This window comes from Stegastes partitus, unplaced genomic scaffold (genome assembly GCF_000690725.1).
Source record: "Stegastes partitus isolate 25-593 unplaced genomic scaffold, Stegastes_partitus-1.0.2 Scaffold1443, whole genome shotgun sequence".
Classification (NCBI taxonomy): Eukaryota; Metazoa; Chordata; class Actinopteri; family Pomacentridae; genus Stegastes; species Stegastes partitus.
Window position 1 is genome coordinate 37,618 of NW_007579174.1, and position 15,661 is coordinate 53,278.

The following is a 15,661-nucleotide window of genomic DNA, read 5'->3' on the forward strand; positions in this document are numbered from 1 at the left end:
CAATGACTTTTACTTCTAACAGCGTACGATTACAGAGCAGTGTTCCTTAGCTTTAGGTGTCAGTGCTTCCTCCACCACCCTCGAGCACCAAAAGCATGAATAAAACACTTGACTTGATAAAACTGCCACCAAATTACTGACCACAGCTTGTAGACTGTGTTTAATCTGATCTGATAAATGAACCAGAGATTTTTTGGAAACATGCTGCTACCGTTTTACGAGACCTAAGTGTGGATTTATTGATGCAAACCAGGCAGTGTGTCGTGTCTCAGCGCCTCCTGTGTGTTGGAGGCAACACAAAGCTGGACTCTCAGGTGCTGTTCATTACATTATAAATAGAGCCACAACAGAATCCTTTAACTGAGACCATGCAAAGGACTTTTCATGGTCCTCTACTGACATCTAGTGCCAGCTGCAGTGATGTCTGAGCTGAATCAGTGCACCGACTCTCAGGACCGTAGGAACACTGCCAAGAATACAGACAAGTATGAAATATTCATCTTTATTTTTCCCTATATCAGAATAATAATACATCATCTCCCTTAAACTGACCTCTTTAAGTCAGATTTCCTCACTCAAGACTCAAGACAAACACCCAAATTAACATTTTTCTTCTTATTCTCGAATATACAACAATGCTGCCAACAATACTACAATGTAAAAATACTCCAATTAAAAGCAGTATTATGAAAAGTAATCAAGATGCATAGTGTCCCCTTCAGAATACTTAATATTTGTTAAGTTATATTTGTTAGGATGTTCCACTTCACTACTATGATTCACCTTTCAGTGTATTTACTTATTCTGGCTGACGGAGGCTTTTACCAAGACTGGGTATGAATCCACAGACTTCCCTTGGCTATGGTCTCTCTTTCACTCTTCTGGTAGTTTGTTGCAGGAAAAGTGACAACTTTATTTTTTCTTTTGCACTTTTTTTCCCCCTTAAAGGTACTGATTTAGATAATCCTTGCAGACACTTTTCGATGTGTTGGGTTAACATAACAATATTGGTAATTGCATCAACTTAATAATGTGTGCATTAGTTGATTTAAAATGGAATCCAAGTTGAGGTAACTTAATGAAAATAGGGTCCTTGCCCTGCGGGCAAGGACCCCTGCTTGCTGCAGCAAGTAGGGGTCCTCGGACCCTAATTAGATTGATAACCTAATTTTTCTCCACCTTGAGTTTAGAATTTCACAAAATTGGGTGTAAATAGGCCTGTAGGCTGAAAAATGTTGCACAAAGGGCATTTCAAAATGAGTACAATGCAGAAACAAATAAATTCTGCTAAAGCAATGCTATTAATTAAATAATTTCAATTGTGATATGACCAATAGTTGCCTTATATTTATCAGTAAAAATGTGTCTATCATACCCCTCAGAGCCAGTATTGATAGACAACAGAGTTTAAAATTTTAAAAAAAATATATGAATAACTTCACTTTTGAGTTCATTAATGTAATAAAACTTAAAAGCTACGACATGAACAAAAACAAAAAACTACCAAAACAAATCGAATTGAAAGAAATTAACTTTTCACATTTGTCAACTTAAGAACTTGTGATGATGATTATGGTAATCCAGTGCATAACATCCATTCATTATCTATACACCGCTTAATCCTCACTAGGGTCGTGGGGGGGCTGGAGTCTATTCCAGATGACTTAAGGTGAAGGCAGGGGACACCCTGGACAGGTCACCAGTCTATCACAGGGCTACACTTAGAGACAGACAACCAAGCACACTCACATTCACACCTACAGACAATTTAGAATCACCAATTAACCTCTGCATGTTTTTGGACTTTGTTTAAGGAAGCCGGAGAAACTGGAGAGAACCCACACTGCACGGGGAGAACATGCAAACTCCACGCAGAAAGATCCTGGGTGTCCTCACCGGGACGCGAGCTGGCGACCTTCTTGCTGCGAGGCAACGGTGCTAACCACCGAGCCACCTTGCAGCCTCAGTACATAACAAATAAAATATAAATAAATAAATACAAACATGGAAAAACTCATTTCTTTAACTTAATTTTTTATGACTAATGAACTTATAATAGTAATATAAAAATACTAATTTGTAAGCTGATCTTTACTCTTGTATGGAACATTTCAGTAACTTTGTAGCTGTCAGATATCAGTGAAGTGAAAAGTAAAATAAAAAAGTAAAACAAATCTTTATAATGTAGTTAACTAGATTTATAAACCAGTGTAAATTGAAAATGTTTGCAGTTGTTTTTATGTGTTTTTTTTTTATGTTCTACACTGGAGGGAAAAAATTGCATTGATTAATTGCTTTGAAAAACATGTTAGGTCATATTTGTTGCTGTGGTGCAGATGTGTAGAAAAAAAACATGGAACACTGACACCCTGAGCAACTTTTAAAGTTAGCTGTAATTGTATTTGTATGCCAAACCTACATTATGGTAAGTTTGTCCTCCACATTAGACACACTAATTGCTTCTTTATTTGTTCACAATAGTCATTCAATGTGCAAAATAAATGCAATGAAAGTGATTGTCACAGTATCAAAGAAAGATTCATTTAGAACAGAATTAATTATATCAACTTATGATTAATCTTTGAATTATTGTCTGGTGCAGTTCAGCAGTGATGTCAAACACCTGCAAATACGGTCGTGTTTTTATACCTTACAGCGTTTAAAGCAGGTATCTGAATATTCAAAAAGTAAAAATACTAGTATTCTGTGTAAATCTATGTAGGAATAGTGGAAGATTAAATATGGAACACAGTTTAGTTGTTTGCCCCTAATTGTTGTTATTTAGGACCGTTTCTTTCCATTTGTTTTTTTGCAGTCATGTTTCCTGTAGCACCATCCACATTGGAAAACAGAAATCTCAAGAGTGCCTCATCACATGATGTTCAAAGTTCCAAGAGCTCTTCAAACGCTCCACTGCAGTAACTTTCTAAGAGGATTACCTCTCAGCTATTTTAATCTAATTATGAAAGAAATAATAATTCCTAGTCAGTACCCTTTCCAGTCCCCATTCACTTTAACTCCTCTGACGGGTTTGCAACAATTAAAAGTGCAACACCCTGACTTTATCAAATGCTGGGAATACTCACTCCAGTGTACATGAGGTGCACATACATTGTTGGAGAATTTAACAAGTATAAATTCATTTTTAATACAACTCATTCATAAGACAATATAAAGAACATTTCAGAGATTCAAAGAGACCAGCTAGCCATAGCCACAAGAGCTGGTCCAAAGTTCATCAACACTGCAAAGGTGACAAAAGGAAAACTTGTATAGTAAAAACTTTGTTTACAAGTAGACCCTCCACATCACTAAGTCACATTTTATAGCATTATTACCTACGACCTCAAAAAAGAAAATAAATCAGTGAGCCAAGTAAAGCTGCAGTTCTAAGAAAAAAGAAACTAGCATTAGGAACACTTCCAAATCTGCATTTACTGATTTCTTGTTGTTTGTTGAACATTTTATACAACCCCTGATTATTGAACCAGTTGTACAATAGTGGATCACAACATTTTTTCAAAAGTTATGAAATCTCTTCAGTAATCCTGGGGATTGCAAGCCACCCATTCAAGGCTTGCGTGTTCAACTCCACTATTTAATGAATGCTCCCTGCTGAAGAAACTATTCTCCTCCCTTATGTTTTCTAGGACAGAGCTTCCTGACAGAGAAAGATCTTTCATTTATAAGTGGTGAAAAAGACTTTTCACTGTTAATTCTTCTACAAAATGTTGTGCAGAAAAAAAGCACATCTGGCTTTAGTTTCGATCATGTAACCATGTATTACCATTTCATAACAGACAAACATAATGGCTCAATTACACCATTTTCTTGAACCTCATACTTGATAAAGACTGACACCATGTGGTCAAAACAAATAAGTCTTTGCATACTGAACCAGAAAAATCCACAGATGGCCCAAATACTGCCATTCTGATCATTTTCACCTGACACACGCTATTAAAATAAAGTGGACACAACTGAACATTTTCACATGTTTTAAAATGGAGCAACTGAATGATGACAATGGACAGCAGAATCATGCGTCTTTACAAAAATCAGGGAGTGAGTTATATTTCAGTCATCTTTAAGCCCTCCAAAGACAGCTGTGGGGACACTCTTCTGTTCAAGCTGCACCTCTGTAAAGGTCGAGAGGACATGACAATCAGTGCATGCATTTACAGGAATGAAACGTTTCTACAGAAATGTTTAAACAAACCACTTATTTAATTTTACTGTGTCTCACTCACCATCTGGTCCTTGGTCTTCATCATCTTCATCCTCATCATCATCATCAATATTGATTTCATCAGGATTGGCTTGTTTGGAAAGTTCTGCCAACTCACTGCGAGAAGTGTCACTCCTGCATGATGAGATGACGAACGTTAGATACATGCGTCTCGGTGTCCTTTGGTCAAATTGCAGTCAAATTTTATAAAACGTGGAAATTTCCAGATAAACTTTTCACTGGAGGTAAAAAAAAAAAAGACAAAAAGAAATGATTAACAACAAACCTGACAAAGAGAATCTTCTCTTTGGGTTTGGGTTTGTCCTGTTCAGCTTCAGCAGCAAGCTGTTGTGCCTTCTGCTCGAGCATCTTCATGTCATCAATTCCCATCTGACCTGGAGCAAGGTCCGACACTGGACACAGAACAAACAGGGAAACATTATCAAAAATATCTTAGTACATTAACTCTTTTGTAGTTCTAGGATATCATTTCAGGGTCAAGCGCAAACATGAAGCATTTGTGGCTACCATATCAACCCAATTTCACAAATCCCCTGTTTATCTCATATAACCAGTACAGTTCATTTATAGTACCAGCCAAAAATGCAAGACATTTTAGTTCTAATTTCTCTCACCGGTGCCTGTGGAGCTGGTTGTGGCCTTAAGCATCTGAGAGGACATAAAGTTGACCTGGGTGTTGTATGTAGCCTGAACACTGCGTTTGATCCTCAACATCTCTCTAATGGTGTCCTCATTTCCATGGCGGATCTCGAATTCTTTCCAGGTCTGCCAGAAAGTAGCTGTCACCTGAAAGATAAAAGTTTGGAAATATATCAAGAGGCATGGTGAAATATATCCACACCTTCTGCAGAAATTAGACATTTTGCTCAGGTAATGGTGGAGTATCTCTCACCCTTGGGTCGCAGATCTGGGAGCAGTAGGAGTAGATTGCTCGACCTCGATCAATCTCACCCAGTTTACTCTCCATGTCAGCAAATCGTAGACACATGTCTCTTGCGTGCTCATCAGGAAGGACCTGTTTAAAAACAAACGGTACAACTCAGATTTTAGATATTTCAAAACTGGATAGAATAACTATAGATCAGTAGCTGTAGCTTTTTTTTTAATGCATCTGAAGTTCCATCTATCCATCCATTATCTATACACCGCTTAATCCTCACTAGGGTCGCAGGGGGGCTGGAGTCTGTCCTAGCTGACTTAGGGCGAAGGCAGAGGACACCCTGGACAGGTCACCAGTCTATCACAGGGCTACACTTAGAGACAGACAACCAAGCACACTCACATTCACACCTACGGACAATTTAGAATCACCAATTAACCTCAAGATGTTTTTGGACTGTGTGGGAGGAAGCCGGAGAACCCGGAGAGAACCCACGCTGCACGGGGAGAACATGCAAACTCCACGCAGAAAGATCCCGGGTGTCCTCACCGGGACGCAAACCAGCGACCTTCTTGCTGCGAGGCAACAGTGCTAACCACCGAGCCACCTTGCAGCCCGCATCTGAAGTTATTAAAAAACATTTTTATAGCCTTTATATTCTTACCTTAGCCTCTTATATTCTTCAAATTATTATTTTAAAAAAAGTATGATAAATTAATGTATTCATTATTGGAAAGAAGGTGGAAGTATTGGTGTTGCATTTGCCAAATAAACCTGTCAGCTTAAAAAAACATTTTCCTCTACACAGTTTTCCATTTGTAAGATCAACTGCAAATACATCAATATGATCAATCTGGGCATCTCTAAATATGGTTTGTGATGTTTGATCATTAATAAATCATTGAATTCTCCTGGAAAGGTTTAACTCGTTGCACTGAAGCTTGTTAAGCATTTTCAGGTTAAAAAAAAACAAAACTGGGATAGTCTCATTTTATGACAGGGATGAAAATGAGCATGAGCAAAAGCAACAGTAAATAGCTTTAAGACACTGCTACATAGTGGACACTATAATTTAGATGGGTCAGAATTTGTAGAAAACCCACTAAAGAAGAAACTGTAGTTATTTGTAACAGCTAAGAAAAATGCCAGGTTACCTCAATAGCCTTCTGGTATATTGCTCTGGTGTATGTGACTCCATAAATTTCAGCTGCTCTCTTGATGTAGATATTGAACATGTGATGTCTCTCCTCAGTTTCTACTGCCTGCGTGGCCCTCTCATAGACAGCCATGGCGTGTCGTGCCAATCCGTACTCCTCCTCCAATTTGGCATACAACAGATAAATGGCTGAAACAAAAGCAGACATAGTTCTTAAGTACATTTCATAAATGACAAAAAAAAAAAAAAACAATGAATTGACAAAAGTTGTGATTGTAGTTCTAGCAAAACAATTTACTCTTGGCAAACTTGGCAGGGCAGCCATCCAGGGCTTGTTCAAATAAATCTCTGGCTCTCTCCAGCTTCTTTCCCCCATAACGATCAATGAACTTGGTAAGGTAAGTGTTCCAGATGTCATAAACATTTGGCCACCTGAAGAGAGCAATACCACGCTCATACGCCTTAAAGACAAAGACAAAAATGCATTAGTTCACAGTGTGCTACACTGAGCAAGGCAAAAACACATTTTGAAAACAAATGTACAGTTAATAAATTAGTGTGACATTATTACTTTAAAGCTTTCCTCAAAGTAGTTGTGCTCTTCAAGGAACATGGCATAATTGATGATGATCTGTGGAGTGGCGATGCGGAGATCTATAATGCGGTCATACACCGCTTTTGTAGACTGAGGAGAAAAAGAAGAAAACGGAGGGAGAATTAGGAGGAATTAGACTAAACAGAGATAGATTCTAAGATCAATACTAACTTTTTGGTTTTAGACATAGCGCACATATTTGGCTCATGTAATGTACAACCAGATAATCACTGACATGTAGTAAACATACCTGAAAAGTTCCAAGACTTTCCTCTAAGTCTGCCAACATCGACCAGACCTTTAAGGACTTGTAGACTCTGTTTTGGACTGGCTCAGATGCATCAAAGTATTCTGCTTTCTTGGAAGGGATGGCCGTGGCTTTCTATATCCAAATCATAAATACAAACTTACAACAATATCTACAACAAAACAAACCAGATGTCTACAATGAACATATGCTGACATGAAGCTTTACATCTCCCATACATCGGCTGCCAAAAGCAAATTTTAAAAACAAACTTTCAATCAACATTCGGAGAGAGACTGAACTTCACCATGGTTGTTGTAGTTTCTCAACTCTGCCACTAGGTGTTCCAAAGCATCAAGTATAAATGCTGCAACTAATATAATCCCTGCAGAAGGTTTACGAGTGTGTTACCCTGAGTATGCGTAGTGCCTGTTCATAGTTCTCGTGGCGAAGCTCCATCTCTCCGTATTCACACCACACTGCAGCAAGGTCATCCACCTGCTTGTAGTTCACCTTGGTAGCCTTCTCAAAGATTGTCCTGGCCTGAGTTAGTCAGTACATATAGAACATATTAAAAAAATAGAAAAACAAATCTGAATTCAGAAGGTGAACAGAATCCTTGTAGAAAGACCTCAGCGACTTACATCATCCAGCTGCTCATTTTCCTCATAGAATTTAGCGAAGGAAACCCAGAGAGAGTGAGGCTTCCCTGTGGCCTTCATTGGATCCACGGTCTGTACTGCCTCAGTGTATGTGTTAATGATCTGAGGAGAATATGGATTTATTAGCAATGCACTACATTAAAGGTAGTGTTTTTTGATGTGTGTGGACTGAAATTGTCCAAACAATATGTAGGAAGCAACTTAAGACTTACCTGTCTTGGATTACCCTCATAGAGTTTTACCCGCTTGTGCCACTCATGGACATTATGAGGGTTTTGCCTCAGTAGCACACTGTTCAACAGGAGGGGCCGTCGGGCTATCAGCTGCTCAAAGCGTGCCAGTCTAAGCTCCAGGTCTATGTCATCTGGTTGGAGGGTAACAAAGAGTGAGGCATGCATGGCAAGACAAGTGAAAGCAAGAAATGTTACAAATATTTATAAATCAATACGCACCATCTTCATCCTGCCCCATCTCAGCAGTGGTCTCCATCTTGGCAGCAATCATGCTCTCTTCAAACTGAGCATAGCTATCGAACACTTGTGTGAAATCCCTCACTGTTACCACTGTAAGGATGGCCTCCTCATACACATCACGTGCCTGAGAACATAAAGAGTCGTAGTTAGTCAATCCTGCCAGTTAAGTGGTTTTTTTTGTGTTTTGTTTTGTTTTTTATAAAAATGGAAGCTTTTCAGAGAAAACACACTTTCTCAAAGTGGCCACTCCTGATGTAATAGTCAGCTAACGAGCACCAAAGTTTTCCAAGTTGGTCTGTAAAGCGTGTGAGGCCTCCTCGGATGATGGCTCCTACATTCAGAGAGGTCACCTTGTCAGGATTCTGGGAGATCAGGTCGCACAGCTCATGCCACAGCTGTACAAGAAATTAGTGTAAAAAAAAACAAATGTATGAATTTTCCTGTTCAGCTTTAAAGACAAACACAGTGAAAATTGATGATGTGAGAATAAATTTTACCTGATAATTAGACTTGCCCTCTTTGGACACAAAACTTTCATCATTGACAACAGCTGCTAGTCTCACAGCTGCTTCATCCAAGCGACCAACAGACCGTAAGTAGTCTATGTATTCCTCTGCATTTTCTGGAGAAAGCTACAGAGTATAAAGAGAATACAGCATGTTATGAGGACATCATCACTCATGTAATAAACTTGCGCGTCAATTTCGACAGCATATTCTCCTTTTCCATAATCGTATTCTATTGTAAAAATGAAACTGTTAGTAAACGTGTATTGCTTCTAAATCTTTGTTAATCAATGTCAGAGCTCTAAATGATATGCTGAAGAAACCTTTTGGATAATTAGTGAAACATCCTCAAGACTAAATGAGCAATCCAGTAGCCTTTGATCTGGCTAAGACTTTTCAGGCATTTACAGGCAATGTTTAAAACACATAATGTAACACACATACCATAATGCACTGTGACATCATTGAAAAGGATCCAAATACAATAGTCTGTAAAATCACAAACATTCTTAATAACAGCTGTTGTTGGAACCTGGGTTGTGCACTTTGTTCTCACCTTAAGGTACCTGCGGTACACCCGAATGGCTGTCTCAGGCAGGGGCAGGTTACGGACAAAGCGGAGATAGAGAGGCCAGATGCGTGGATGCTGGGTTACAGGAAGAGCTCTAAGTGCACGGTCAAATGTTCGCCGACTTCTTGTTATCTTGCACTGAGACACAAGGAACTGGCAGTAATCGAGCCATATTCTGGGCATCTAGTTTAGGAAAAGACAAGCGGTTAGTTCAAAGCACAACTCCCAAAGATCACAATGTTTTTTTGTTTTTTTTTTACTGAATTCTACAGAAAGTATTACCTTATGCATAAACACCAGAGCCCTTTCATGGCAATTGTTGACCTCTTCATAGGCTGGTTCAGTGACACATTTTCCTTTGACTTGTTTCCGTCTCTCTCTCAGATAATTGTACCACAGCTTATAGCTGAAAAAAGGTGGAATTGTTTTTCATAAGAGTAAAACCACAAGCAAACAGTCATTGCACAAGATCTTATACCTAAAATGTCCATCCTATACAGTCACTTACATGACAGTCAAAGTATGTACCTATTTTTTATATCAATGCACATCAGTGCTAATCACATATTAATTACAGAAGAGTCTTGATAAATGCCTCATTCATTTGTAGCATGATCTGATGTGGACGCAAAAATCTGTGCATTTGCAGGTATCCCCAGTGAGCTTCACTTTAGGAAAATGTCCCTGCCGTCAACACATCCTCCTCCTGTAGATTACCTGCCAGGCAGTTCTTTCAGAGCCCGTTCGTATATCATGTTCAGGGTGGATTTGGGTCCATTTTGCTTGAATTCAATATAACGCATCCAGCACTTGACGGAGTATGGATTCCTGATGATCTCCTCTTCGTACGGCAGATCATCGTCCTCCTAACAAAGAAATCACAGCACAGCTGTTTAACACTCCAAGTGCAACAATATTAACTTTGGAAAGACTTGCGTTTGATATAGCTATTAGTACAGCGCGATAGCGCAGCGGTAATGAAACAGTATGTTTTCCCATTATTCATTGATTATGAATTAATTAACAGCAAGTATTATTTTGTAAACACGTATTTAGGTCTGACAACAGATCTATATGGTTCTAAGCTTCGGAATTATAACTTAAACACTGCTAACGTTACACATACGTCCAAGCTAGCAATACGATAAAAGTTAACACTAGCTCGCTAACACTTCTTGTCAACAAACACCACGAGAAAACAATGTGCAGGTTCAACTTACAAACATAACATCAGCTTTTCCATTTAACGAAGGCATTTCTTCCAAGAAAGAAAGGCAACTCCAGATGAAAGTAATGCTAACTTTAGCACGCTAACACTAGCTTGCGTACTCAAAGCGTGTAGTCCTCAGTTCCACTTCCGGTTGCTTTGTCACAGAGTACGCAGGCGCGAAAAACTCGACAATAAAAAAAACTACAAACCGTTTTTGTAGTTCCGATGCGGTGCTGCGTAAGAAAACTCTTTTTAAAAAGTATTTTTGTACTTTCCATATCATTTGGGAACCAAATACTGATCTCACATCAAATATCTATTTTGTGCTTCTTTTGACGTTTACAAAGGGTCTCGATATGTATTGTGTTGTCACCGTAGTGCAGGCAAAGTTATTTTTTAATAATACAAAGTAGATTCAATTAAATCTGCAAACATACAGTAAATAATGCTATGATATTCATGACTTTTGTACATTTTGCAACTTCAAGGTTTCTTGCACCAAATATCACACACCATCATAACAGAAACTGGAATGTCTGTAGATTTTACTATTTGAGAAAGCGGTAACGTGCAGTGTAATTAACATTTCACAACTGGAGTCTTCTACTTGCAGCTATCAGAAATAACTGTAGGATAGATACTTTTCTTTTGGTGATGGTACGATCTGCTGATTTCTCTGACGCACAAGAGAAATGTTAATTAAAACGTGTACAGTGCAAAGCCAAACAATGAGTCATCATGGCTCAGACAGTAGACAGTCACAATGTACCTTTTTTTTTAGTAACGTTACGAACTTTAGAGTACTTAAAAATGCAAGCTATGTCATTGCGTCTTGAACAGCAATGATTCAATATACCCTTCATAAACCTACAAAATGTATTCTTTTTGTTAGGCCTTTTGTGAAAAAATGAATCTGACAGTATTTCAAAATAAATCTTTTAACACAGCATCCTAGGTCCCTGTGTTGGGCTATAATGTGTATCTATGTAATTATCATATATATGGAATTATTTTTTTAAAGTGTTAATATAACTTAATAAACCAGCACAAAATTGTGCTGCAATAAACAATAAAGTCTTATAGTCTCTAGGCACAGATAGTTATACTTGAGAAAAAGGGACAGAGAGACAAAATACAAATACTGTGATCTATTTTTAAAACTGTAAAACCGTTGTAAAGCTGATTGTGAAATTATACAATTGCATGACAAGCTAAACACATATTTATAAACTATTACTGTGTAATTCATTGTTAATTCTTCTGAAAGGCATTTGTGCAGTTGTCAGCTGTTTTCGGGATGACGTAGGCCATTTTATTTTGGAACCTATGCAAGCAATGTCTCAAAACCGGAGTCACATAGTTTTTCAAGGACACTGAGTTTCCATAACAGCAACAACATAGAATCAAATGTAGCACGAGGATAAAGATCTTTGATATCTGAGTGGGACTTATTATAGGTCTTATCTCAGCCTTGTTGGCAAATGTTCTTCTAGTCCTTTTAAGGAAAGGTGTAATACCACTTGAACTTTATGGTGAGGGCCTTACATTCACTTTTATTAGAGGAATATGAGATGTGCCAATGTCCTGCAACTATATACCAGCCCCACTTGGGTGCTTCTCCAAAATGAATTGCCATTCTTGGCTGTGCACATGTTCAGTTGCATGAGTAAGTAGAGACATCATTATAAAATGGTAAAATCCTTCTCAAGTAAGTCAGAATCTAAATTTATTTGAAGAAATTATTTATTAAAGCTAATTAGTGGTTCAAAAACACGCATATGCAACGCCCGCCATCTATTTTGGGACATACTTAGGACATTACCATCACGCTTGTGCTTTATGAGCAGAAATAGAGTTAAGTCCAACACTTCTCTCTAAAACATGCTGCATGATAGCACTAATATTAATTGGCATACTCTGAAAAATGTGTACATGTTGTGTGAGAGACTTAAAGTTGCACAGCTGAATTATTTTACTAGTCTTAGTGATATTAAGAGATATATGTCATGATATTCAATTTTAGAGGATTTCAAAGATTTGGAAATGTGCTGACACTCAATACCAATGACATTTGAGTGTATCTTGCTAAGGGCAAAGCATTTATTGGTTCAAAGGGAAAGTCAAGGCTCAACTCTCGTATGAGATTATTTATTTTGTTATTTTTAAATGATTACTATTTCCTCCTATTGTATATCTTTCAGAATGCTTGATATAGAAAATGTATAATGTCCGATGGAAAATGTAATTTGAAGCTTGTTTTCTTAATTTTTTAGTTTAAACAAGTGAAATTCTGACAATACCTTGATGTATTATTTGACCAATATAGCCTGTAGTTTTTTGTATTATTCATGTTTTGACAGTTAAGCAATCTTAGATACAAAAAAGCTGTCTAAACCTGTAATGTCCCAAGACGGGTCTTAAGATTACAGGGATGCTTGACCAAATCGAGTGGCCGACTGCTGCTGAGCAGGCAGTTCCTGCCTCTATAAAAGCAGCAGCTTCAGACTCCTCTAAGAACTGAAGGGCACCCCACGCAGGTTAGTGCTTTGTGTGTTTTCTGAATCTAATTTCCGTTTGCCTAAAAGTACTAATTCCACCTGTCACTTTGTTGTCGTGTTTTTTATGTCCGGTAATCTTAAAGGGATAATGTCACTGATCAGAGGGGCTATTTTTTTTGCAGAAATTCATCAATACATTTAGATATAATTTACAGCAAATCTGTGATTCATATTTTTTTTTGTATGATTAAAGTACTTTTGATTCCCTAGAGAATACTTGAAAAGTGTAGGAAAAGTACACTCTTAAATATAAGCAAATTTAAAAACCTTACATGGCTGTGAAAATTTGCTAAAATAAGCGAAAATGTATGTAATGTGACTGCTGCTTACTACTGTAGGAACAAGGTAGGGGACAATACTATGAGTTTGTGTCCTCTTTACCAATCTTCTAAATCTTTCTTTAAAAGCATCTTTGGACATCAGCACATCAGGTCCACTCAGCTGGGATAAATTGAGGTAAGAGGTTTTGCAACCTCCATACAATGGTGAAAACACCACCAAAACCATTTATTCAAACTATATCAGAAGGAAATAATCTCAAAGTAATTTAAAATGCTTTTTTTTCAGTCCCTACTAAAGTGCCATCATGAGCACAGACGCAGAGATGGAGGCCTATGGGCCTGCAGCCATCTTCCTCCGGAAGCCGGAGAAAGAGAGGATTGAGGCCCAGTCTGCTCCATTTGATGCCAAGACAGCTTACTTTGTGGTTGATCCTGATGAGATGTATCTTAAGGGAAAACTGGTCAAAAAGGAGGGTGGCAAAGCCACGGTTGACACAGATTCAGGAAAGGTAGGTGAAATTCCATTTTACTTTTCTGGTTTAACCAAAACATTTGAGTCAATTAAAAAAATGTGAACTCCTTTTATATAGGAGGACGTTCTTTCAAAAAAAAAAAGTGATTTAAAATGACATCTGAGTAGCACATTCACTAAACTAATAGTTTATCATTGTCTTTCAAATTCTAATACTGCAAACACCAATGCCATTTTGTGAACTTCTTTATTTCAAATTATATCTCAGAAAAATTTTTTATTAACTATTTCCTATTCAGAGTATCACTGTAAAAGAGGATGACATCCATCCCAGGAACCCTCCAAAGTTTGACAAGATTGAGGACATGGCCATGATGACCCACCTCAATGAACCTTGTGTGTTGTATAACCTCAAAGAGCGTTATGCATCATGGATGATCTACGTAAGTTTCCATTATTCTTCAGTGACTATATTTGTATGTAAATATGTACGGCTCAATTCTAATATGATGTTTATGCTCTCTACTATGACAGACCTACTCTGGGTTGTTCTGCGTCGTCGTGAATCCCTACAAGTGGCTTCCTGTGTACGATGCTGTTGTTGTGAATGGATACAGAGGCAAGAAGAGGATTGAGGCTCCACCCCACATCTTCTCTATCTCTGACAATGCCTATCAGTTCATGCTCACTGGTGAGATTTTGTATTCTAAGAAGAGGACATATGAATCTATGTTTGCATGACACAAAATGAGACATAGCAGATATGATGTGTTTCTGGGTTTTGTAAAGTATTTTGACCATATGTAGTATTTAATGGAACGTCAACATGTTTGTCATTTCAGACCGTGAGAACCAGTCTATCCTTATCACGTAAGTTGTGTACAAATAATTGCCTATCTTTATAGGACATTTAGTGTATAAAAAATACAACTAACTCAAGATACCTCTGTCTCCCTTCAGTGGAGAATCTGGTGCAGGAAAGACTGTCAACACCAAACGTGTCATCCAGTACTTTGCAACAATTGCAGTGGCTGGAGCTAAGAAAGCTGAGCCAACACCTGGCAAGATGCAGGTATGGTTACCTTTAATTTAAAAAACAAAGGTCACAGAATTGCCTGCGCAAGAATTCTTTACAATATTAAAAGAATATGTTGTAATATCTTTTGAAGGGTTCACTGGAAGATCAAATCATCGCAGCCAACCCTCTGCTGGAGGCCTATGGTAATGCCAAGACTGTGAGGAATGACAACTCCTCTCGTTTCGTAAGTTTTGAAAGGACGAAGAATAAACACAAGCTTTTTGGGCTGCTTATCAAGAATCCTTCTAACTTAATTTTGATATGCTTAGGGTAAATTCATCAGAATTCACTTTGGAACCAGTGGCAAACTGGCCTCAGCAGATATTGAAACATGTAAGTAGTTTTCTATATGTCGTTCAGTCAAATGTATTTTTGTAAACATCAATATGACGCTAGTTTTTTTGTGATTATGTGATGTCAGACATAAATTATACCGTAAGCTGACATTGATGTATTAAACATAGATCTGCTGGAGAAGTCCCGTGTCACCTTCCAGTTGTCTGCTGAGAGGAGCTACCATATCTTCTATCAGCTGATGACTGGACACAAGCCTGAGCTCCTGGGTATGTTACTACATTATTAGAAAGTTGAAATAACAACGATGCAAGAAAAAACACCAAACAACACTATGTTTATCTATCGTACCCTTCCAGAGGCTCTCCTGATCACCACCAACCCCTATGACTATCCAATGATCAGCCAGGGTGAAATCACTGTCAAGAG

The 15,661-nt window shown here is 38.0% G+C and overlaps 2 protein-coding genes across 2 annotated transcripts; one reads left to right on the forward strand and one right to left on the reverse strand.

The window, feature by feature from the left end:
- Positions 1-3,123: 3,123 nt before the first annotated feature.
- xab2 (XPA binding protein 2) lies at positions 3,124-10,653 on the reverse strand. The gene is made up of 19 exons (XM_008299656.1): positions 10,560-10,653; positions 10,057-10,205; positions 9,622-9,745; positions 9,325-9,522; positions 8,760-8,894; positions 8,493-8,657; positions 8,242-8,386; positions 8,002-8,153; positions 7,772-7,891; positions 7,539-7,670; positions 7,131-7,262; positions 6,857-6,970; positions 6,584-6,746; positions 6,284-6,474; positions 5,142-5,264; positions 4,864-5,035; positions 4,515-4,641; positions 4,251-4,363; positions 3,124-4,139 (listed from the first exon to the last, which is right to left on the reverse strand). Exons 1-19 carry the CDS (start codon positions 10,593-10,595, stop codon positions 4,078-4,080), a joined length of 2,553 nt encoding a protein of 850 aa, XP_008297878.1. The 5' UTR covers positions 10,596-10,653; the 3' UTR covers positions 3,124-4,077.
- Positions 10,654-13,047: 2,394 nt separating this feature from the next.
- LOC103370562 (myosin heavy chain, fast skeletal muscle-like) lies at positions 13,048-15,659 on the forward strand (the record flags this gene model as incomplete). The annotated part of the gene is made up of 11 exons (XM_008299660.1): positions 13,048-13,086; positions 13,515-13,563; positions 13,675-13,897; positions 14,160-14,303; positions 14,395-14,551; positions 14,703-14,730; positions 14,821-14,932; positions 15,030-15,122; positions 15,208-15,271; positions 15,403-15,501; positions 15,592-15,659. Coding segments are annotated over exons 3-11 (969 nt in total), but the record flags the coding sequence as incomplete, so codon positions are not given.
- Between the last annotated feature and the right edge of the window lie 2 nt (positions 15,660-15,661).

Excerpts from the sequence above, each read along its gene's own strand:
- xab2 (XM_008299656.1), bottom strand. The coding sequence starts at position 10,595 with ATGCCTTCGTTAAATGGAAAAGCTGATGTTATGTTT. Across the intron at positions 8,895-9,324 it reads TGTACCGCAGGTACCTTAAG|CTTTCTCCAGAAAATGCAGA; the intron begins GTGAGAACAAAG and ends TATACTCTGTAG. Across the intron at positions 6,971-7,130 it reads AAAGTCTTGGAACTTTTCAG|TCTACAAAAGCGGTGTATGA; the intron begins GTATGTTTACTA and ends TTTTCTCCTCAG.